The sequence below is a fragment of the Cannabis sativa genome, chromosome 2, assembly GCF_029168945.1.
Source record: "Cannabis sativa cultivar Pink pepper isolate KNU-18-1 chromosome 2, ASM2916894v1, whole genome shotgun sequence".
Lineage (NCBI taxonomy): Eukaryota > Viridiplantae > Streptophyta > Magnoliopsida > Rosales > Cannabaceae > Cannabis > Cannabis sativa.
This window is the reverse complement of record NC_083602.1, coordinates 14126605-14147548: the sequence shown is the minus strand read 5'-3', so window position 1 is coordinate 14147548 and position 20944 is coordinate 14126605. Positions and strand designations below refer to the sequence as shown.

Below are 20944 nucleotides of genomic sequence, written 5' to 3'. Positions count from 1 at the left end.
TGGTGGTCGTTTGAATCAGAGTTGTAGGCGTTGGCGGTCAAGAAGGTTAGGTGCGATGGTGAGCTTTAATTCCTTTAACACAAAAAATAAGGACATGTGTTTGAGTTATTAGAGCACGAGTTCTGGTTGTGGGGGTTTTGGATCTCAGATGGGGTGGTTGTTGGAAGTGGTGGTGGTCTTCGATGACTGTGAGCTGTGATTTTCTTAGAACTTATGGTGGTGGATCTGAGAGGTCCTTTCCTCTCTCGATGGTTTGGGTGTGGAGCTTTGGTGGTGGTCCTTTCACACTGGCATATGGAGTTCGGGGTGCTACTTTTTTCCTCTTTTCTTTCTCGGCTTGTTCATTGTGTTTCATTTTTGGTTTCTTAGCTTTGGTGCATTAAGGCTCTCTTGAACTCACGTAGTTGTGGAGATGTTAAGGGGGGGGGGGGGCACGTGGGATTTTCTAAAGGGACGTGCAACTCTTATCCTATCTCCTTCGCCATTTTGAACCCATATGGGAGGCCGATTGTGTGTTTTATTGTCAGAGTTTTGTAGTTGCGTTCATTTGTCTTTGTTCGACTTGCTTTGACTGGTGCTAAGGCTCCTTCCGTTTGATATTTGAGGGTTTGGGACAACTCAATGTTGTGTATCTTTTAGCTTTGTTTGTTTTATCTTTTAGGTTGTTTGTAATAATGGTATGTTTTGCACCCTGTGTCTTTTATGATGTTAGCTTTGTGTATACTTTGTGAGGTTTGTCCTTCTTTTTTTTATTGTGGATTTTGAGCTTTTTACAATCGACGTGATTTATTGTTTATTTGGTCATCTCATGGTGAAATTTGTGCATCCTCGTTTTTCCTAACCGATTGGGTTTTGTTTTTGTTTAATCTGGAATAAAATTCTATTTTCAAAAAAAGACAAAAAAATAAAAATAAATGCATCTTATAAAAAAAAATTGATTTTTGATTATTTTAAACATAAAAATTTAAAATTATTTTTATTTTTGAGTTTTTGTTTTTTTAAGCTATTTTTCTTTTTTAGATTTTTGAGTTTTTGTTTTGAAACTAAAAAAATACAAAATGTGTTGGTTAGTTTATTTTTTTCAAAAAAATATATAAAAAATTTTGATTCTTAATTTTCAAAAGTAAAAAATAAAAATATTTTTCACTTTTCTAGTGAAAATATTAAAAAAAAAACAACTTTTTATACAACGCACCGTGAATATATATGTTATTTTTGGTAAGATCCATCCCTTTAATTTAGATGTAAATCATGTAATTTAGGACTAATTAAAGTATCGCAATCATTTCTATTTGATTTTGATATTTATTTTAAATTATTTAAAATAGTGACAGCAAATACTATTTAATTCTGACATATATAATAAATATAAATGTCGTTGATTAACTACCGTTTGATCAAAATGATTGACGATCAACGGTTCAGATGATGAGAGGGATTGACTCCGTCGTTTAGTACCAAAGAGAAGGGACTACAAAAAGTCCCCTGTAATGGAACGATCAGGATCCACAGAGAAGAGCCCAAACTCTCTCTCTCTCTCTCTCTCTCTAGGAAAGCACTCACAGACCTAGTCTTTGGTACCTTCTTTCAAAGATTTTTGTTCACATAAGATAATCCTACCACATCACTATCCCTTCCCTAACTCCATGGCTTGATTTTTTTATTTCTCATTTCCTTCATCATCTTCACACACAGGTACGCCCATCTCTCTCTCTCATCAATTATTTCTTATTTTCCTTTCAATTTTCCGATGATTGTTTTACTTTTTCTAGATCGGTTCTGTTGACATCAGTTTTTATTTTCTCGTATTAAGAAAAAATAATGAAGGTCGACTGATTGGGGGAACTATATCGGTACTTATTTGTTTGTTTTATTTTGGTCAATTTAATTTGCTGTTATTCTTGTCAATGGGGGTTTTTTTTTTTTTTTCTTCATATTTGTTTGTTTTTTTAGATTTGTGTGTTTGTGTAAATGTGGTTAAATCCCATGTTTCTTATTTTGGATCCTTTGATTATTTGTTGTTTTAGAAGGTTAAGAAAAGCTAATAGAAATTGTTGTGCTTGTTGGCATGGTGGGTTGGGTACCAAATAGATCCTTATTTGCATATTCTCTAATCATAGCGGTATCTTCATACCTATTTAGTGCTTGGGAATATTAACTGTTTGATAGGACAATTCTCTTATTACTTGAGATACACTTAATGATTTAAGAGTTATTGATGATAGTGTTGACTATGCATCTGAAATTGCTTCGGAAATGATAGAATTGTTTCTTTTTTTCCTTTTTCTTCTCTCTCTCTCTCTCTCTCTCTCTCTCTCTCTCTCTCTCAATATATATTATTTATATATGTATGTAAGCTTTTTGGTTCAGATTGATATGCATTCTCACTTGAGCATGAGGTTAGCAAGTGAGTGGGTTGTGTGGGTCTTTCTGTATTTGCGGTCCCGTGTTCAAGTCCCGTATATGCTATTTTTCTCTTAATGATGCTATATTGTTATATGGAAGTACTGTTAACGGCCAGAGAATTGTTTAATTGGCTGATATAGGCAATAATTGTTTCCCTTTTTCTGAACATTTTTTTAACGTTTTGTTTTGTCACTTGGTAGGTTAAACTGTTAAGGTTTTTGAGACTTCTATATTTGAGTGTTTGGTGTGAATTGTTAGTAAAAAGACGATGTCTAGTGGTGTAGACACGCACTGGTGTTACCAATGCAGTCAGACTTTCTGGCTTCGAGGAGGAGATGTTGTCTGCCCTTACTGCCATGGAGGCTTTGTTCAAGAGATTGAGGAGATTCATGGTTTGGGGTCTCAGAATGTATCTGCCCCTGATTCAGGAGAAGTAGTTTCTCATCAAAGTCAAATGCCTGATATTTTTGATCTTATGTATGCTTTGATGGGGCGAAATGGCTCTGACCGAAGAATTATAGAAACTATCAGACATAGAATGGCTGGAAGAAATCCTAACTTCGATGTTAGAAGAAGATCTGTTCCCGAACAGAATTGGGGGAACCCCAACTCCAATTCGACACCTTTTTTAGTATTTCATGGTCAAATTCCAGGATTAGCCTTTTCTAATGGCAGCTCTGGAAGTGGACATAGGCGTGGTGATTTTGGTGACTACTTTGTTGGCCCAGGACTGGAAGAACTTATTGAACAGCTGACTGTGAATGATCGGCGCGGCCCTCCTCCAGCAGCTCACTCTTCCATTGATGCAATGCCCACTATCAGGATCACACAAGTGCATATTCGTACTGACTTGCATTGTCCCGTCTGTAAAGAAAAATTTGAGTTGGGGTCTGAAGCAAGAGAGATGCCTTGTAACCACATTTATCACTCTGATTGTATCGTTCCTTGGCTGGTTCAACATAATTCATGCCCTGTTTGCCGTGTTGAGCTGCCCCCTCAAGGCCGGACTAGTAGTACCGGCGGTAGTCGAAGTTGGGTTGGAGGAAATGGTAACAGCAGCAACAGCAATGTAGATGGTAATAGCTCTAGTAGTAGGGAGACTGGTCGTCAGACCTTTGGAAGAAGAAGCGCATTGTCATATCTCTGGCCTTTCCGTTCATCAAATTCAAGCTCATCTAGTCCAAACTCGACAATTTCAAACTCATCACTTCCAAACACATCAAATCCAAACACTCGCTACAATTCTGAAACTGGAGGAAATAGCTCATCAACCACCCTTGAACATAACAATGAGATGAGTTACTCTGGTTGGCCTTTTGATTACTAGTTGTTTGCTTGGTTTTCTTGTCCAGTGGCATTTGACACCAAATAAAGCTAAATAAGTATGGTTTGGTGTGGAAATGCTTTGAAAATGGTATGTTCTTTTGCATTATATATACTATTATATAATGTAGCTTAAGGTCAGTAGAAGCTCGATGGACTTCATGTAAATGTTGTGCTGGCTTTAAAGGGGCTGCAATTTCTTTTGATAAATAGTTTACGTTTTTTCCTTTTTTTTTTTCGTTAGTTTAATGAATGAATGTGTCTTATAGAGTCTTGTTTTGGTTTTCCTTTCTTTTTTTATGTTTCTCTACCATCCCTTTCATTAGTTTTCCTTTTAACAAACAGATTACTAAGATTGGGATAATAATTTGGTTTCCTTTCTATTAAAAAGAAATTGTTTAATTACTGTAGTTTTGTGCTTGGATGATTAATTAAAACTGAGTTGAATCATGTTGAGTTTAATATTTCTGTTTTACACGTACCCATTTAATTAATTAATATGTCAAAACAGTCCCTAAAGTGAGTCTGAAACATTCTTCTTTTTATTTCTTGCAATCTTATTCATGAACTTGAATGTTATAGATATTTTAGTAAACTAGACAAGAGTGTAGAAGAGTAATAATAGTACTCATATCCAAATTAGCCTTAGGCACCAAACTAGTTGTAACGCCCTAAATAATTAGGCACGCTACCTAAAATACTTATGAAACCCTAATCCACTAAACGGGATTACTAATCAAAATAGCGCAGAATTTAAACTTTTATATTAAACAGAAAGAAAATAAACTTGTAATATATTTAAAACTTTTAAAATAGTTGGGATCCCAAAAATATTTACAAACGCTATTACAAGTCATTTATTTCTAGCCGACCTAAACGGCAAAATAGAATTCAAAAGTTCATCACTGATAGACCCTTAACCCGCTTGGTCTGATATGGCTTGAACATGTACATTCTTCATCTTGCTCCTCAAATTCATGGTTGATCAGCCACTGACTTACCCTTTCCCCGCACAAGAGAGCACCCGTGAGCCAAGCCCAGCAAGACAGTATAAAACATATCAATAATATGCTCATCATACAATATAAACAACAATGCTATTCAAATTTGTCTGTGTGACACAGACCTGCATGTTACGCTCACATGCCTATTTATGTCTACGTGGCATAGACTTACGTGTTGCGCTCACACGTCTATTTATGTCTACGTGGCGTAGACCCACGTGTTGCTCTCACACGTCTATTTACAATAAGGCCTTAGATCAGTTCATCTCGGTTCTTGTTACCGAGTCCAACCTGGTTATGCCTTGAGCGCATAACCCTTAGTCTCAACATATATATTTATCATATAATTATTGGTGCCACTGCACTATTTGTCTATTTGCTATAGACCTGCGTGTTACGCTCACACGCCTATATATGTCTATGTAGCATAGACCTACGTGTTGCTCCCACACGTCTATATATGTCTATGTAGCATAGACCTACGTGTTACGCTCACACGTCTATTTACAATAAGGCCTTAGTAAGGTTTATCTCGATTATAATTACCGAGTCTAACCTAGTTATGCCTTGCTCACATAACCCTATTCATATATATTTACGTAATCCATACATTACGTTCTTTCAGTGGTTTCTCCTAGTAATATACTAGGTCTAGCCAAGTTATGTCTTATGCACATAACTCTTGAAATATATGTATGTATTCAATAGATAATAAAACATATAGAATCTTAGGGTAATAACCCTAAATTACATACCAAATAGTCTCTCATATAACATACCATTGCATGCTCAAAATAACACTTATAGAGATTTATAACCCTAATTCATGCTTTCACTTGATTAACAATATTATTGTACATCATGACTTTCTTACCTTCACATAACTTCTAGGGTAATAACCCTAGACCGCATTACTATCAAACTCAAGGTACTAATTTACCGAGTCTAACATAATTATGCCTTGTGCACATAATTCTTTATTACAATGTATTTAGCATGGCATAGCATTTACACATTAATAATTACTAGGGTAATAACCCTAGGCCATTAAACCGCTCACGTTAGGGTAATAACCCTAATCTCGGTTTCTAATTATCACCAATATAATATTCAATATAAGCACCACCGTGCATATCTCTACGTGCAACTACTGTCTTACCTGTTGTCCCGCAAAGGCAGAGATTTCGAATCCCCGGGTGCTCCTGACCAGGTGCCGGTAATCCTAGTCACACAATCCGAGATTTTCACAAATAGGGTTAACCCCTGATTTCATATTCATAAAATAAATTCATGGCATTTCAAATATAGATAATCACATAGAGCTCAAAAAGAGCTTTCCAACGGTATAAAGAACGTCCCAAACGGAGTCCCGAGTCAAAAGTTATGGCCGAAACAAAATTCAGCATTTCCCGATGAACTCCAACCGAAATTCCGGATGAACCAACCGGAATTCCGGTTGTCTGGGCAGAGAACACGAAATTTCTCAATCTTTAAACCCCCAAAACTCACTCAAATCATCCCCAAACATTCCCAAACTTTCCAGAGCATTAATATATGTCATAATAAACATATTCCACAACTTAAACCCAACAATTGCACTAAAAATCAAAAAGTGCCATTAAAGCACCAAGCTTGAGTTCAACTCAAGCTTGCTTTTCACATCCAAAATCACAATTAATCCATTTACAGCAGCTAGCAAATATTATAGGGTCTAAAACACATAATTATGCATCAAAATCCAACAATAAACCCCATAATTTCAGATTACACAATAATCACAAATCATGCTTCAACTAGCAAAACTCCAAGTTCAAGAACTTGAACTTTAACCCAACACATACTTATTCAATTTCCAACAGTAAAACAATAGATAAAAATTTAGGTTAAGCATGTAGAACATCCTTGAATTGTACTCTAAGCCCAATCAAACACAAATCAAGAGATTAACACACAAATTATCAAGATTAAACATCCATTTCCCTAAACATGCAAACCAAGATCAAACAACTTAAAGCATGCTTTTTCCACAATAATTTCAGCAAGAACTCAACCATAAATTTCACATAAACTTAGCAAGGATCTACCTCAACTCCAAGCTCAAGAATTCACAACTTCAAAGCTCCAAAACAAGCTAAGAACCAAGCTTTTCTTCAAATTCAACTTGAAATAATAAGAGGGTTTGGGAGAGAGAGGGGGTCGGCCAAGAGTGAAAGTAAAACCAGAAATTTGCATTTCATTTCATCAAAAATCAATTTTAATCAAACATAGTAAATAGGGGTCAAATGACCAAAATGCCCTCATGACTTATTATTCACACCTACACCCTCACAAGGGTAAATAAGTCATTTCAATACTCAATTAATTTCAAATAAATTTCAGATTATCATTCATCAAATAAAATGCCAAATTATCAATCCAATTTACATTTCGGGCCCGAACCGGGTTCGGTCCGAAATTTCCGGTTGTGACTATACCGCGCTAACCTGTCAGAACACACCTGAAAAGACAACACAGGTATACTATATAATAATATAGTTCCATTAAGCACGTAATCAAATTAATTTCATCATTTTACCCTTCTCGGGTCATAATTACCAAAATGCCCCTGGCTCACCAACGGGGTCTTTAATATATTAAAATTCATATAAATCACATATATTGAACTATATAATAATATAATTCCTCCATTATACATAATTATCTAGTTAGGGTTTTGCTAATCCATTTCTTAATTCCGGGTATTACACTAGTATTAGCATTTTTCTTGTACTTTCTCTATAAAGCCCTTGCTGGGGCCTAGGCATAATCTCTTCATTTTCATTGGACTCTTTTTTTCAAACTTTCTTTCTTTTTTTCTCTATCTATCCTCTTTAAGGTACCTAACGCATCTTTACCACCCTCTTTTTTGGTTGTTTCCTTGGCTCACTCAGTGCACTCTTTCTTTTCACTTGTGTTCTTCTATCCAATAAGTACATTACCCTTTTACTCATCTTTATCACTCATTCTTTTATTTATCTTTTTGCTTGACTATGATATAAATAAGTAGCCTATCTCATTTATTGATAGAAAAGAAAAACGTTTTTCTCTTTAATTGAAATTTTTATTTCCCTAAAAGAATTTAAACTTGTTTACTCTAAAGTGTTGCTTTTAAGGAAGTTGCTGTAACTTTCGGTTCTAACATAATTAGAAATGTTTGGTTCTAGTTAAGTATGCAAACAAAATTGATTGTGAAAAATAATGGTTCAATCCCATGCGACCATAGTCGAGTCCAAATTACAACAAATGACTTCTTGTCTGGTTTTAGTTCAGCTGAAATTAAAACACAATATTGAAAAGCGTTTTTCCCTTAAATTTTGTGCTCAACTATGTTTAAATGGTTGTTAGGTATGTTTTAGGTGATTATATATACAGGGACACAATTTTGTCCCGATGTACTTTCATGGAACGTATTTCGTGGTACATTAGATGAATCTCATGGTACATTAGATGAGTCTCAGGGTATGTTACAATTTTTTAACTCTAATTACTCCTACATCAACCTCAGCCCTCAGATCAAATAACTTCCCCATCGAACGACTATCGTACATCACGGATACATTCCGTAAAAGTACATTACAGACAAAATCGTGTCTATATATATAAAAATAAAATATATATTGTAATATAATATTTTTTATTTAGACAACTTGTTTAATCTGAAGTGAAAATTAAATTTTAAAATACTTGGAATGCAATGAAGAAACTCTTCTTGGAAAAAATATGATCTGCCATCTGAAGTGGCAAACATTCAGTTGGAAATTGGTGCATTCACTTTCACACGTCATTATATCAGTCCCGGGATTTGATTAAAAAAAATAAAAGATACAAAATTGTGTGCAAACTATCTCAATCTCAACCATCCAAATTTGTTATTCATTATTTTGTATTAGAGTTTTATTAGCACACTATAAAATAATAAATACACTTTATTATTAAAAAAAAATATAAATTTAAATAATTTTTAAAAATTACTCATATTTTTTTGAAAAAATATCTCACATTATTTTATATTAATTAATTTTAATGCTTATTTTGATTTTATTTTTAGAATTTTTTCTAACTCTTGTATATATATTTTTTATTTGTTTAAGAAAATTTCATATAATTTTTTATTTTAATTTTTTGTTATAATATATAAAATATAATTTATTTTTATTTGATAATTATTTTTTAAGAATATGAATTAGAAGAAAAAAGTTAAAAAAAATATATAAATTTTATATAAAATAAAAATTATTAAAATGGGATGTCCTTAAAAATTTTTGAGGTGTAAATAAAATTTCCATTTTTTTAATATATTTTTTATTCTTTTGAAAATTTTTCCCTTTAGGGAAATCAAAGTTTCATTCACCAATAGATTGACATAACAAAGTATATTAGCAGAAACAAGTGGACAAACTAAAAAAATAGCTTTCAATATAGTGCTCTGGTTTTTCTAGTGTTTGTTCCGTTTTTCTAGACTATTCCAGATACCTCATCTTTTGTGATGATTAACAAATTCTTTCATTATTTTTTCTTAATTTCATCTTAATTTCTCTTAGAGTATGCATTTATTTTTTAAATTATTTCATACCATTGCATTTATTGTCCCTCAAAATTTTCTTCGTTCTCATTTTTCATCCTTTCATTTGCCCGTTGTTTCCATTTCTAGAGGTATTTTGGCAATGATGAAGCCTAGCAAAAGGAGATATCACTTATGGAAGTTTGATAGTTTGGATAGATATGGTATCTTTTCCTTCCCAAGATGGTTAATTTAGCCCATATATCTTCCCTTAGTTATTTTCTATTTAAGGGTATGGATTTGTTGTAGTTTTTGCACTTGTTTGCTTTGCTCCTTTTTATGGATCGTGTTGTGTCTACCTAAAATGGATAGCCTAAATCTTAATGTCACTCACAACCTAACACTTATTGATGAAGAAAACCTCGTTCATGACTTTGATCATGTTTCATTAGGTTCAAGGCATCCTTTGATCCTTTCTTTTAGTTGTTAAAGTCCTTACTTCTAAGACCCTTAAGCCGATTTGTATTGAGAAAGCTATGCAGAAGGCTTGGACTTTTCATTTTCCTATCAGTTTCTCTTAGTACCATTATGTTATGTTTTTGGCTAAATTTGGGTGTGATGAGAATAATCGTAGGGTTCTTGAGGACCAACCATACTATTTTGATCGATGCCTTATGTTATTTACTAATCTGAGGGGTTAGATACTCTTACCTTAGACCAACTTAGGTGTATCCCTTTCTAGGTGCAAGTGCATTATATTCTTTTTGGTTACAAATCCCCTCAGTTAGCTCAGTTTGTGACTGATCAGATTGGTGATCTCATTGAGATTTATACTCTCTCCTTGTATGAGTCTTTTTGTCCTTATCTTTGTATCATTGTCCTGCTTGATATCACTAAGCCTCTTCGCAGAAGCATGAATGTGCATTTCAGGAAAAATTTTAGGACCAAATGGTTGGAAATTAAGTACGAGGGTCTCTTAAACTTTTGTCATTTTTGTGGTATGATGGATCGTACTTATAACAATTGCATTAGATACCTTAAAATCTTTGATGAGTCTATTGTCCCTCCTATTATGGGTTACAAGGATTATTTTCGTGTTCCTACTAGGTTTGCTTTTAGGAAGAATCCACTTGATCTTTCTAACTCCATCCCTTTGGAGGAAGTGGGATTTCGTGGTAGCTCCTCTAATCAGGGGCTTCAGGATGTTGTGAACCGATTCTATTTGGCTATTATTATGACTGCTATGTCTATTAGCAATGTTTCTTATGTTGCTTTTTGCGTGTTGGCCCTTCTAGGGTGGGAAGTACTGTGGATTATGAATAACCTAATTTTGGTACCCTATAATCCTTGTGTCCTATCGATGTTTCCTCTTTGGGTGTTCAAAGTATTTATATTGTGCTTTCCTCTACCCCTGATATGGCTTCTACAGTTGTCACTAATGTTGATAAAGGGAAGAGTGTTGTTGGCTCTGTCAACCTTGAGTCTACTCTTACTTCTAGTGATAAAGGAAAAAGGGTGGTCTATTCCCCTATTATTCTTCCCTCAGGTGTTAGTGGACCTAGACTTAGTCCTTTTCTTGGTGGTAATCCAAGTTCTAATATTTGTGTTAAGAGGTCCTACACGAGGCAGAATATGCAAGTGGGAAGTTCAGAGCTACTCAGAATGATGATGTTGTGGTTCCCTCTATTGATAATCTCACTGAAAAGGCGGGTGCTGCTTAGCAACCCCGCCTAGAAAAATGAATCTTATCAGTTGGAATGCCCAGGGTTTGGGGAGTCTTAGGGCATTTGCAACCTCTCCCTGCTTGTGAAGCAGCACCAACCCCATTTCCTTTTTGTAATGGAGACTAAGCTGCTTTTTGGTTCTAGTACTAGTATTAAGGCTAAGTTATCTTTTGATAATGTGTTTGAAGTCTCTAGAAGTGGATTAGGGAGAGGTTTATTTCTATGTCAGAATAATGTAATTAATGTTAATATTTTAACTTATTTTGCCAATCATGTGGATTGTTTTGTAAATTTTGACGATAATATTAATTGGCACATCTCTTGTTTTAATGGCTTGCCTTATGTTCTTCTAAAAGTGATACTTGGACTTTATTAAATAGGCATTATGATGTTGCCCCTGATTTCCCTTGGCTTATCATTGATGATTTTAATGATTGCCTTTCTCTTGATGATAGGAGTAGCTATTTTAACCCTCCTCACTATGCTATGAACAACTTTCAATCTTTTTTGACAAAATAAAATTTATTTTCTCTTTCTTTTACTAGTAATAAGTTTACTTGGAAATATGGTAACATTTTAAAATGTTTGAATTGGTGTATTGTTAACAAAAAGTGATATGATTTATATCCCTTTGCTTTCTTATTTCATCGGTCCTTTTATGGTTTTAATCATAGGGCCTTGAAGGTTATCCTTAAAGATGATATGATAATGTCTTGTAGAACTAGAAGATTTTGCTTTGAGAACCACTGGCTAATTGACCCAATTTTTTTCTAGTTAGTTAGTGGTTCTTGGTCTTCTAGTCTTGCTTTTTCTTGTCATGATCCTCTTAAAGATTTTCTTTTTAGGTAGTCTTGTTGTGTTCAAAATATTATTAGTTTGAGCAATAATACTGACAGTTTTAAACATAAAATTACTACTATCCAAAAAGAACTTGATTCTATCTATCTTTCTTCCCCTTTAACTAGTGATCTGGCCTGTAAAGCCAAAACCCTTCAGTCTTCCCTTGATGCTTTACTCTTTAAAGAAAAAGTTTATTGGAAGCAGCGGTCTAGGGTAAATTGGTTAAGGCTAGTGATAAAAAAACTAAATTTTTTTATCATAAAACTTCATCTAAAAAAAGATATAATATTATTAGGAGTATTGCTTCAAATCATGGTGACACTGTTAGTAATTATAGAGATATTAATAATAGTTTTGTTAACTTTTATGTCAATCTTTTTACTTCTTAAGGTTCGAATGATTGTGCTATTGATGATATTCTTAAGGATGTTAGCAGTAAACTTAGTCATTTTCAATGTGACTTTCTTCCATGTTTCCCAATATCTGTGCAATTATTTGTTGAATCAACTCCTTTTGGGTAGGTGCAACATTCACTCTTGCATTCACAATAGAGGGTATTAAATCAATTATCACATTGTTTGCTCGAGTAAGGGATTGTTGGTTTAGAGAGCCTTTGAGAGCAGTCATGTTGGTCAGGTTGACTGCTCGAGGAACGACTGACGGATTGACTGCTGAAGGAATGGCTGATGAATTGACTGTAAGAGGAATGACTGATGAAGTTTACTATGAACCCATATTTTGATTGATCGTGGTTGTTTGTTGTCCGACCATGACATTAGTTACCCCTGTTGTTGATGGTTGTCCGATCGCTTGGCTTGATCCTTCTATTGGGGTTGCGTCAAGTGATTGCAATGGATCAATTGGAACTTGGAATCTTCTTTGACTATTGCATGTTGTCATCATCGAAGCAGTCAATGAATCGAGTTAGACCTTTAGTGCATCATTCTCCTTCTTGAATGACACATTTTCTCTTTCCACTACTTGAGTGCACTCTAAATTTTCTTTCATTTGAGCTGTGAGAGTGGCTAGTTGGTCGCAGAAGCTGGTCTATTCCGCATTGATCCCTCATTCCTCCATGTGCTCTGTCATTGCTCTTGTGTGGGTTGACTCAACGATGAAGGTCAAAACACTCTGCTCGGTTGTAGTTTGTCAGGGCCCATGGTGGGCGCCAAATTGTAGATTGTAAAATTCACAATCAATCAAAGATGATCGTACACGGGCACCGACAACCTGAAAAACAAAGAAGAGAGTAATCGGAAAACCTTGGGACACCAAGATAGTGCCGACCGAAAAGACTTCGACGGTCAAGTCAATAAGATTGTTAACAATATAGCAAAAGAGACAAGAATAAATGACTGAACTAAGTTACCACTTATCTTGACTGCAAAAATAAGTATGTAGTTTTAGATAGAATGAGAGAGTGAACGATAAGTGAGAAGTATTGAGATGATTGTGATTGATCTGCCTCTCTTAGTGGTTGAGAGTGGCTTTTATAGGCGTCCATAGAAAGATGTTACTCATGACTGCTCACCTTCTTGGGAAACACTCTTTTTCCACTTTATCAAGAAGATCGTTATTTGCGTGGCCAGTTTGATTGATCACTTCAAAGAACGTTAAATGAGTGATAAGACTCAGTCTTATATACGGGTAGGATCATCGTGAGCTCAATGTCGAGTTATGTGTAATGACTATCATTTTGGACTTGTAGGGCTTGGTATTATGATCGTACCATCATAACTAGTCAAATAGTCCCACCCAATCTTTATTAAGCGTGAGTCCACTAATGGCATAACTAGTATTTTATTGTTTGACAACTCTTTCAAAATATTATGTACTTAATCAGAAATAGGATCCTAATTTGTAAATATCATTTTTATTGTAAAATCTTTTAATTAGTAAATGTTAGCTTAGTGATTAGAAAATAGGTAAGGTGCCTTAAATATTTGGGCGTTACATGATTATTTTAAAATAATATTATGATTATTATGTTACATCTATATCTATATATCTATATAATGTTGTTGTTAGGGCATGTGAGGTGGCAGATTATATGAGCATTCTTTTTATTTTTCTATTTTCTCAATTTTTCTTATTTTTTTTTTTATTTTTAACTATTTTATTATTCAATATAATAATATTAATTAATACAGTTAATGATGGAAATCAATAGACAAAAACGTTTTTTTATACATTTATATATACTAGGTGATTGTTACGTGCCAAGCCACGTAGTGTTAGTTTTATTTAATATTTTAGTTTTTTATTTGAATTAATAATTAAAATAGTATAATTATTTGAACGATTTGTTTTATAAAAATAAAATATGTGTCAGTATATTTAGTAAGTAAAATATAGTTGTGTTATAATAATGTATGTTATTAATAGTAAAATGTACATTAATCTTCTAATTGAAAAAAGTTCTATTATCTCATTTCATATCTAATAATAGCTACACAACTATATATTTATAGACTTTCACATTCTTTGCAAATTACTAATAAGCACCAATAATATTTTCATATTCTAATATTTTTCAACCTTCTCCTCTTGGTGGTAAAATTAAAAATAAAACTAAAAATAAGCACAAACATATAAGGTAAATACTAATTACAGCCCATTTTATCTTTTTTTATTATTATTTTTTTAAGCCCAAGCCCAAAAATCTCTAAGCCAACACAATCAATCTTCTTTTATATTATCTTTTCTAAATATTTTATCTATATTTTTCTTTTTTAAAAAATAAATAAAAAAATTATTAATATTCTCCCCAGATAGGTTTGTTAGAGAGATATGTGGCTAAGATGATTTTTTTTAATTTAAAAATAGATTATTAATATTTAAAAGATTGTTTATTTAAAAGATTGTTTAATTTTTTGGGTTTAATTATTGGGTTTACTTTTTAACGGGAGATCAAACCTAATCGTTAAATTTAACAGAATATTCTTTTATTTTTAAGTATATTCTGTTAAACAAAGAATGTTAAACCAAGAAATGCCGTTAGATAGGCACTTTTAATATATAAAGATATAAATAATAAATGCATAAAATGTAATTAAATGAATTCATTACCACTATTTATTTGGCCTATTCATATTAATAATTTATTTTTTTAATAGAGATTATCAATTTGTTTTTATTCCTTGTATATTCCTACGATTCTTTTCTATGTATGTTATATAATTTTGTTATATCTATATAATTTTGTTATGTGGCCATTTCTAAGAGCTTTGTTTCACTTTTTGTATGTTCTTAATTTTTTTTATTATTTTTAATTATATATTATATCTAATTTGTTATATCTATATAATTTTATATGTATGTTATATCTATATATTTATATAATTTTGTTATGTTGCCAAGAGCTTTGTTTTACTTTTTCTATTTACTTAATTTTTCTTATTATTTTTAATTATTCTTAATGATAATAAAAAGTGAGAAAACACTTAAAATTTCTAGCATTTATTCAAAAAAATTATTAATAACACGTGTAAAATAAATTATAATTACAATTACAAGCATATAATAAATTACAATTATAAAGCATATATTATATATATGTATATGACTGTTCAAGAGAACTTTGGTATTCTCTCAAAAAAAAAAAAAGAGAACTTTGGTATTCCACCTTCAATTTTTTAAATGTCCTTTATACTAATCTAAATTACTATTTGTAACCACCAATTCTTCTTCATTTCTCCAATCAATTTAATATTAATTATTAATTTATTAACCTCTCATTAAAAATCCTTTCTTTTTAATTATTTTTATGTTGATTCCACAACTCCACCCAACCAAGTTATGTTCGTCTATTGATAATTTAAATCTTTATTATTATATATGTTCTCTTTGGAGTTTAGAGTTTTCAAGAATATTTTAAATCTTTAAACTAATTTTTTTTCTTCCTGCAATAATTTTTTTTCTTGTAATTTTACAGCCATGGAAGAGGTATGATCATTATCGCAGAAAATTCAGATTGAACCAGCCTTTCAATTCCTATTGAGTAAGATTTAAATATATACATACATATATTATATATATGCGAGACAATATATATTTATATATACATATACAATATATGTAGAACATATATATTATGTTTTATTTTTATACAGTTTTAATGATTTTTTTATGTGTATTATATACACATACAATATATGTAGAACATATATATTATGTTTTATTTTAATACAGTTTTAATGAATTTTTTTTATGTGTATAATTGATTTTAATTACTATTTTCATGTGTGCTTCACTCTATAATATATCTTTTCTATTTTGTTATTTGTAACTCTATTTATATGTATATATTTTATTATTATTGATAACCTTCAATTAACTTCTCAATACATAAAGTTAATATATAAAAGGAGTGACATTCTCAAAATTCTTCATAGTTATATATCTATTTTTATCTATTTTCTTCTTTTTCTCTAATTTATATATTATTACATAATTATTTTTAACCACTAATATTAATCTATAATGAAATAAAAACTTACTCTTTAAATAGATTTTCTATGTATAAGCTTTTCATTTTTTTTCTTTATTATTATTATTATTTTAAAATTATCACATTTATAAAAAAAAATTAATTATTATTTTTCTTTAATAATAAATATTTATATGCTCATTTTCTCTATTAGTTAATATAAGAAATATTTATTTATAATGATAGTAAATAATTAAAAGATAAAAACAATATAGAGAATCAACCGTGAGAAAAATTAATTATAAAAAAATAAGATAATATTATTATTTAAATAAATATAAACAAATAATTACTGATAGTTTTTTCATTTCATAACTATATATATTATAAATATATGTATTATTATTTTATTATTATTATTATTATTGTGGCATTTTTAATATTCTCATATTTCATATTTAATTTAATGAAAAAAAATGAAAAGTTTATTATATATTTTTCATCAAAAAGATATATATATATATTAAATATTATTGTTATTGTTGTTAATCGTAGTATTATATTTATATATATTCTTTAATCATGTTTTTTTTATTTCATATTATTTATTAAATAATAAAATAATAATATATCATTTGTTTCTCATTTTTCTACTGAAAAAGAGCAAAAAAGAAATAATTGATTTAAGTTTGAGTAATTATAAAAAATTATTAAATTTTAATTTTACTTATACACCTTTACAATGATATTTTTTCATATCCTCCACATTTATTTTATGTGAAGTATATATGTCTTCCTTTTACCAAAATAAGTATACGTATTTTTTTTATTAAAAAAAAAAATTATTTAGTGTTATTCGTAAATTGTATTATTAATAATTTGTAAAATTCAAACAAAACACAATGAAAATGAGAATTTAACTATATATAAAAAAAAGTTTATATATATATATAGATTTAATCACACTAAAGTAATATTTATCTAATAATATAAATAGTTCTTAGCTATATAGATTATAAAAAAAATAACTATAGAAATAATTATTGGCTATATAAATTTGAATATTAAATTAATTATTATTTAAGAATGTACTTTCTAATTATTAATAATCACTTAATAATATAATAAAACATAAAAGATAAAATTGATACATACATCATCAATTAAAATAAAAAATAAATGTATATATTATGAATATTATATTACTCAACTTTTTTTAACAAATTATATTATTTAATTAATCATAAACTTGATGAATAATTTATTAATAGTTTTATACACCACTATCTACATATTTATTATTTCAATAATTATAACTTTATAATAATATAAACATTGTACATACTACAAAAATGATATTTATTAGATAAATATAAATATTATTTTAATTAACGATTTTTATAATAATATAAATCATTATGTAAATATATGTCTAAAGACCGCGCAAAGCGCGGTTCCGTTCAAAATATTATGTACTTAATCAGAAATAGGATCCTAATTTGTAAATATCATTTTTATTGTAAAATCTTTTAATTAGTAAATGTTAGCTTAGTGATTAGAAAATAGGTAAGGTGCCTTAAATATTTGGGCGTTACATGATTATTTTAAAATAATATTATGATTATTATGTTACATCTATATATATATATAATGCTGTTGTTAGGGATGGTGATGTGGCAGCACCAATAATCTTCTTTCTCTATTCTTTGATTTCTCATTTTTCTTAATTTTTAAACTTTTGTTAATATTTTTTTATATTTAATACAAACATTAACTTATAATAATCTAATAATAATAGTTTTATTTTATTATTATTATATTAAATGAAACAAATTTGTAACAGTCAAAAGAAAGCATCAAGAAAGGAAAATAAATGCTTCTATGACTTTTTCAATCTCATTCATTGCTTTCTTAAACTTTTTACATTTTACATTTATTTGTTTTTAATTATTTTTATTTAATAATAACAACAATAATAATAATATTGCTTTGCTGCAACTTTTATTTTTCATCCCTCACCATTAAAATAAGTTGTTGATGTACATTCTATAAATTTTTAAATATCTTATATAATGAAAATTACAATGTTAAAATCATTAAACTATCTTTTTGTCTTTTTGTTTTGTGTACATGAAAACGTTTTTCCAATCATTAAAACATACACTCATAAAGTTGTAATTTTTAAACAATTAATTAATAAGTTACGGTATTTGAAAAGTTTAAGGGGTTTCTATAAATATTATTTGTGTAACATTTGGTAGAGTATATTTTCTATAAATATTTCCTAATACTATCATTTCTCTCAATCAAAATAGCATATGAAAATAGATTTTCTATCTATTCCAACAAACAACAAAGTTGAAAGTAAGACACATTCGCTCTTGGAGTTTCTAAAGAGTTGGCCTCCTATAAAACTTTAAAAAGGTATAAAATGTCTTACAATTTTTTTATTTTTTATTTTGGTTGCAATTAGATCCAAAGACTATTGTAAGCTTTCTTCTTCTCCTTCTTCTTATTCTTATTCTTTTTCTTCTTTTACATTCTTATATGATTCCTCAATTTTTTTGGAAACTATTAATAATTTTAAAATTCCAAATAGCTCATGATTTAAATTTCCTCGACACTAAAATATGCTAATTTCATATAATTTTACATAATTTTTGATCGATGTACAAAGTTTTCCTCTAATTAGATAAAATTTAGCCTTCGAGTGCAAAATGAAAGTGAGTTATTCACTTCAAAACTAACCCATAGAGTATGAACAAAAATCGGCCATAGTAATTCGACAATGTCAATGAAATTAGAAGGGTCGTACGTCAATCAAAAAAAATTAAGTATACATAATTTATTTTGCCATTCTTTAAGAATTTTATATAAATATTCATTTATATATATTAATTTTATTTCATATTTTAATTAATTATATGTTATTTTTCTTTTCACTCAAGGAGAAATATTCCAATCCAACAATTAAAATATCTTCTTTGTCTTCAAGAGTATCTCTTATTAATATTACTTAATTATTATGTATTTTAATTTAATTTATATATATTATGTAACTCACTACAATCGAAATATACATGTTTGTATATTTAATTATAATAATATTTTATAAGAATATAAAAATTATTAATCATTATGCACTAACCACATATAGATTACTAAAACCTAATGTATAAAAAAAAATTGTGTTATCAATGTTCAAAAATAGTTTTGCCAATAATGAAAATTTTAAATTTATATTTTTTATTATATATTTTTTTTCAAAGCAAGAGAAATGAATTGGTAATTCACACATCACCTGTAAAAAATGAATAAAAAAATTAAAAAGAAAGATAAAACAGACTAGAAGAACATTATTACACATCAACTTTTTAAAGTTTTGCAGTATATTATTTTGATTATTTTTTATTTTAATCAACTTATTATTATTTATATGAAAAAAAAAGTAATTACGACGTAGAGTCTCTCACTTGGCCGCTTGGTCTACTCATTATTTATTGAAAACTTTCAGTTAAGAAAATGAAATAATTAACATAAAAATTATTTATTAGTAATTAATAATTAAAATAAAATATAAATTAAATAAATAAATTGAATGGAGAAAAGAAGGATACAACAATGTTAATAAATAGTTTTAATATAAAAGAGATTGTTGAATACTTTTTTTTTTTTGAGGGAGAGATTGTTGAATACTACATCTATATAATATAAAAGTTTATTAATGTATGTAACTTCAATTATATTTCTATATATTATTTTACTACATAACTTCAATTATGTTTCTATATTATTTTACGACCAATACATATATATTTGCTCTTTTCGTTAACAAGCTTTGTAAATTTTTAGTTTTAAGGTAATGAGGTGTATATTTTACAGGTTATTAGTTATTTATTAATCAAAATTGGATATTTAGTAGTTTTTCCCATCACACATCTTATTAGTTGTTTTGTTTAATATTTTGAGATATTTTAATTGTTTCTTTTATATTTTATTAGCTACTTTAATAGTTTTGTTGTATAATTGTAAAAATTGATAATTTTATGTAGTATTATATATTAAATTTAAATAATTAGTAATGTTTAATTTTCATGTGACATATTATTGGATATTTAGTAGTTTTTCCCATCACACATCTTATTAGTTGTTTTGTTTAATATTTTGAGATATTTTAATTGTTTCTTTTATATTTTATTAGCTACTTTAATAGTTTTGTTGTATAATTGTAAAAATTGATAATTTTATGTAGTATTATATATTAAATTTAAATAATTAGTAATGTTTAATTTTCATGTGACATATCTTATATGTTTAAGGTAATAGTGAAACTTATGTTCTAAAGTAAAAGTTTATTTTAAAAAAAAATCAAAGCAATTAAATTACTAATTTAATTTTATTTTGTCACTTAAATGGATTGGATTAGATGATTATTTTTTTAAAATATTAGATTTGAAGTACAAAAAAAATTGAATTTAATGGGATTACTATAAAGATTTAGCCACAAAAAATATTACAATTATTATAAAAAATCGCGCAAAGCGTGATTTAGTTTCCTAGTTATACTATGTTTCAATAACATGAAAATATTATTATTTTTTTTAGAAAGAAAATAAATATAATAATGATTCAAAAAATATATATATAATAATAATAAAAAAAATTGTGTAAATATCCC

General features: G+C 29.1%; 1 protein-coding gene across 3 annotated transcripts; it reads left to right on the top strand.

Annotated features, from left to right (window-relative positions):
- Positions 1–1487: 1487 nt before the first annotated feature.
- On the top strand, positions 1488–4003 carry LOC115719284 (probable E3 ubiquitin-protein ligase RHC1A). 3 transcript variants are annotated; one of them, XM_061110125.1, is made up of 3 exons: positions 1488–1695; positions 1814–1853; positions 2607–4003. In XM_061110125.1, exon 3 carries the CDS (start codon positions 2675–2677, stop codon positions 3731–3733), a length of 1059 nt encoding a protein of 352 aa, XP_060966108.1. In that variant the 5' UTR covers positions 1488–1695; positions 1814–1853; positions 2607–2674; the 3' UTR covers positions 3734–4003. The 3 variants fall into 3 exon arrangements, with proteins under 3 accessions (XP_060966108.1, XP_030504121.2, XP_030504122.2); XM_030648262.2 differs by having other exon boundaries at positions 1493–1695; positions 1773–1853; XM_030648261.2 differs by lacking the exon at positions 1814–1853.
- The last annotated feature ends 16941 nt before the right edge of the window (positions 4004–20944 follow it).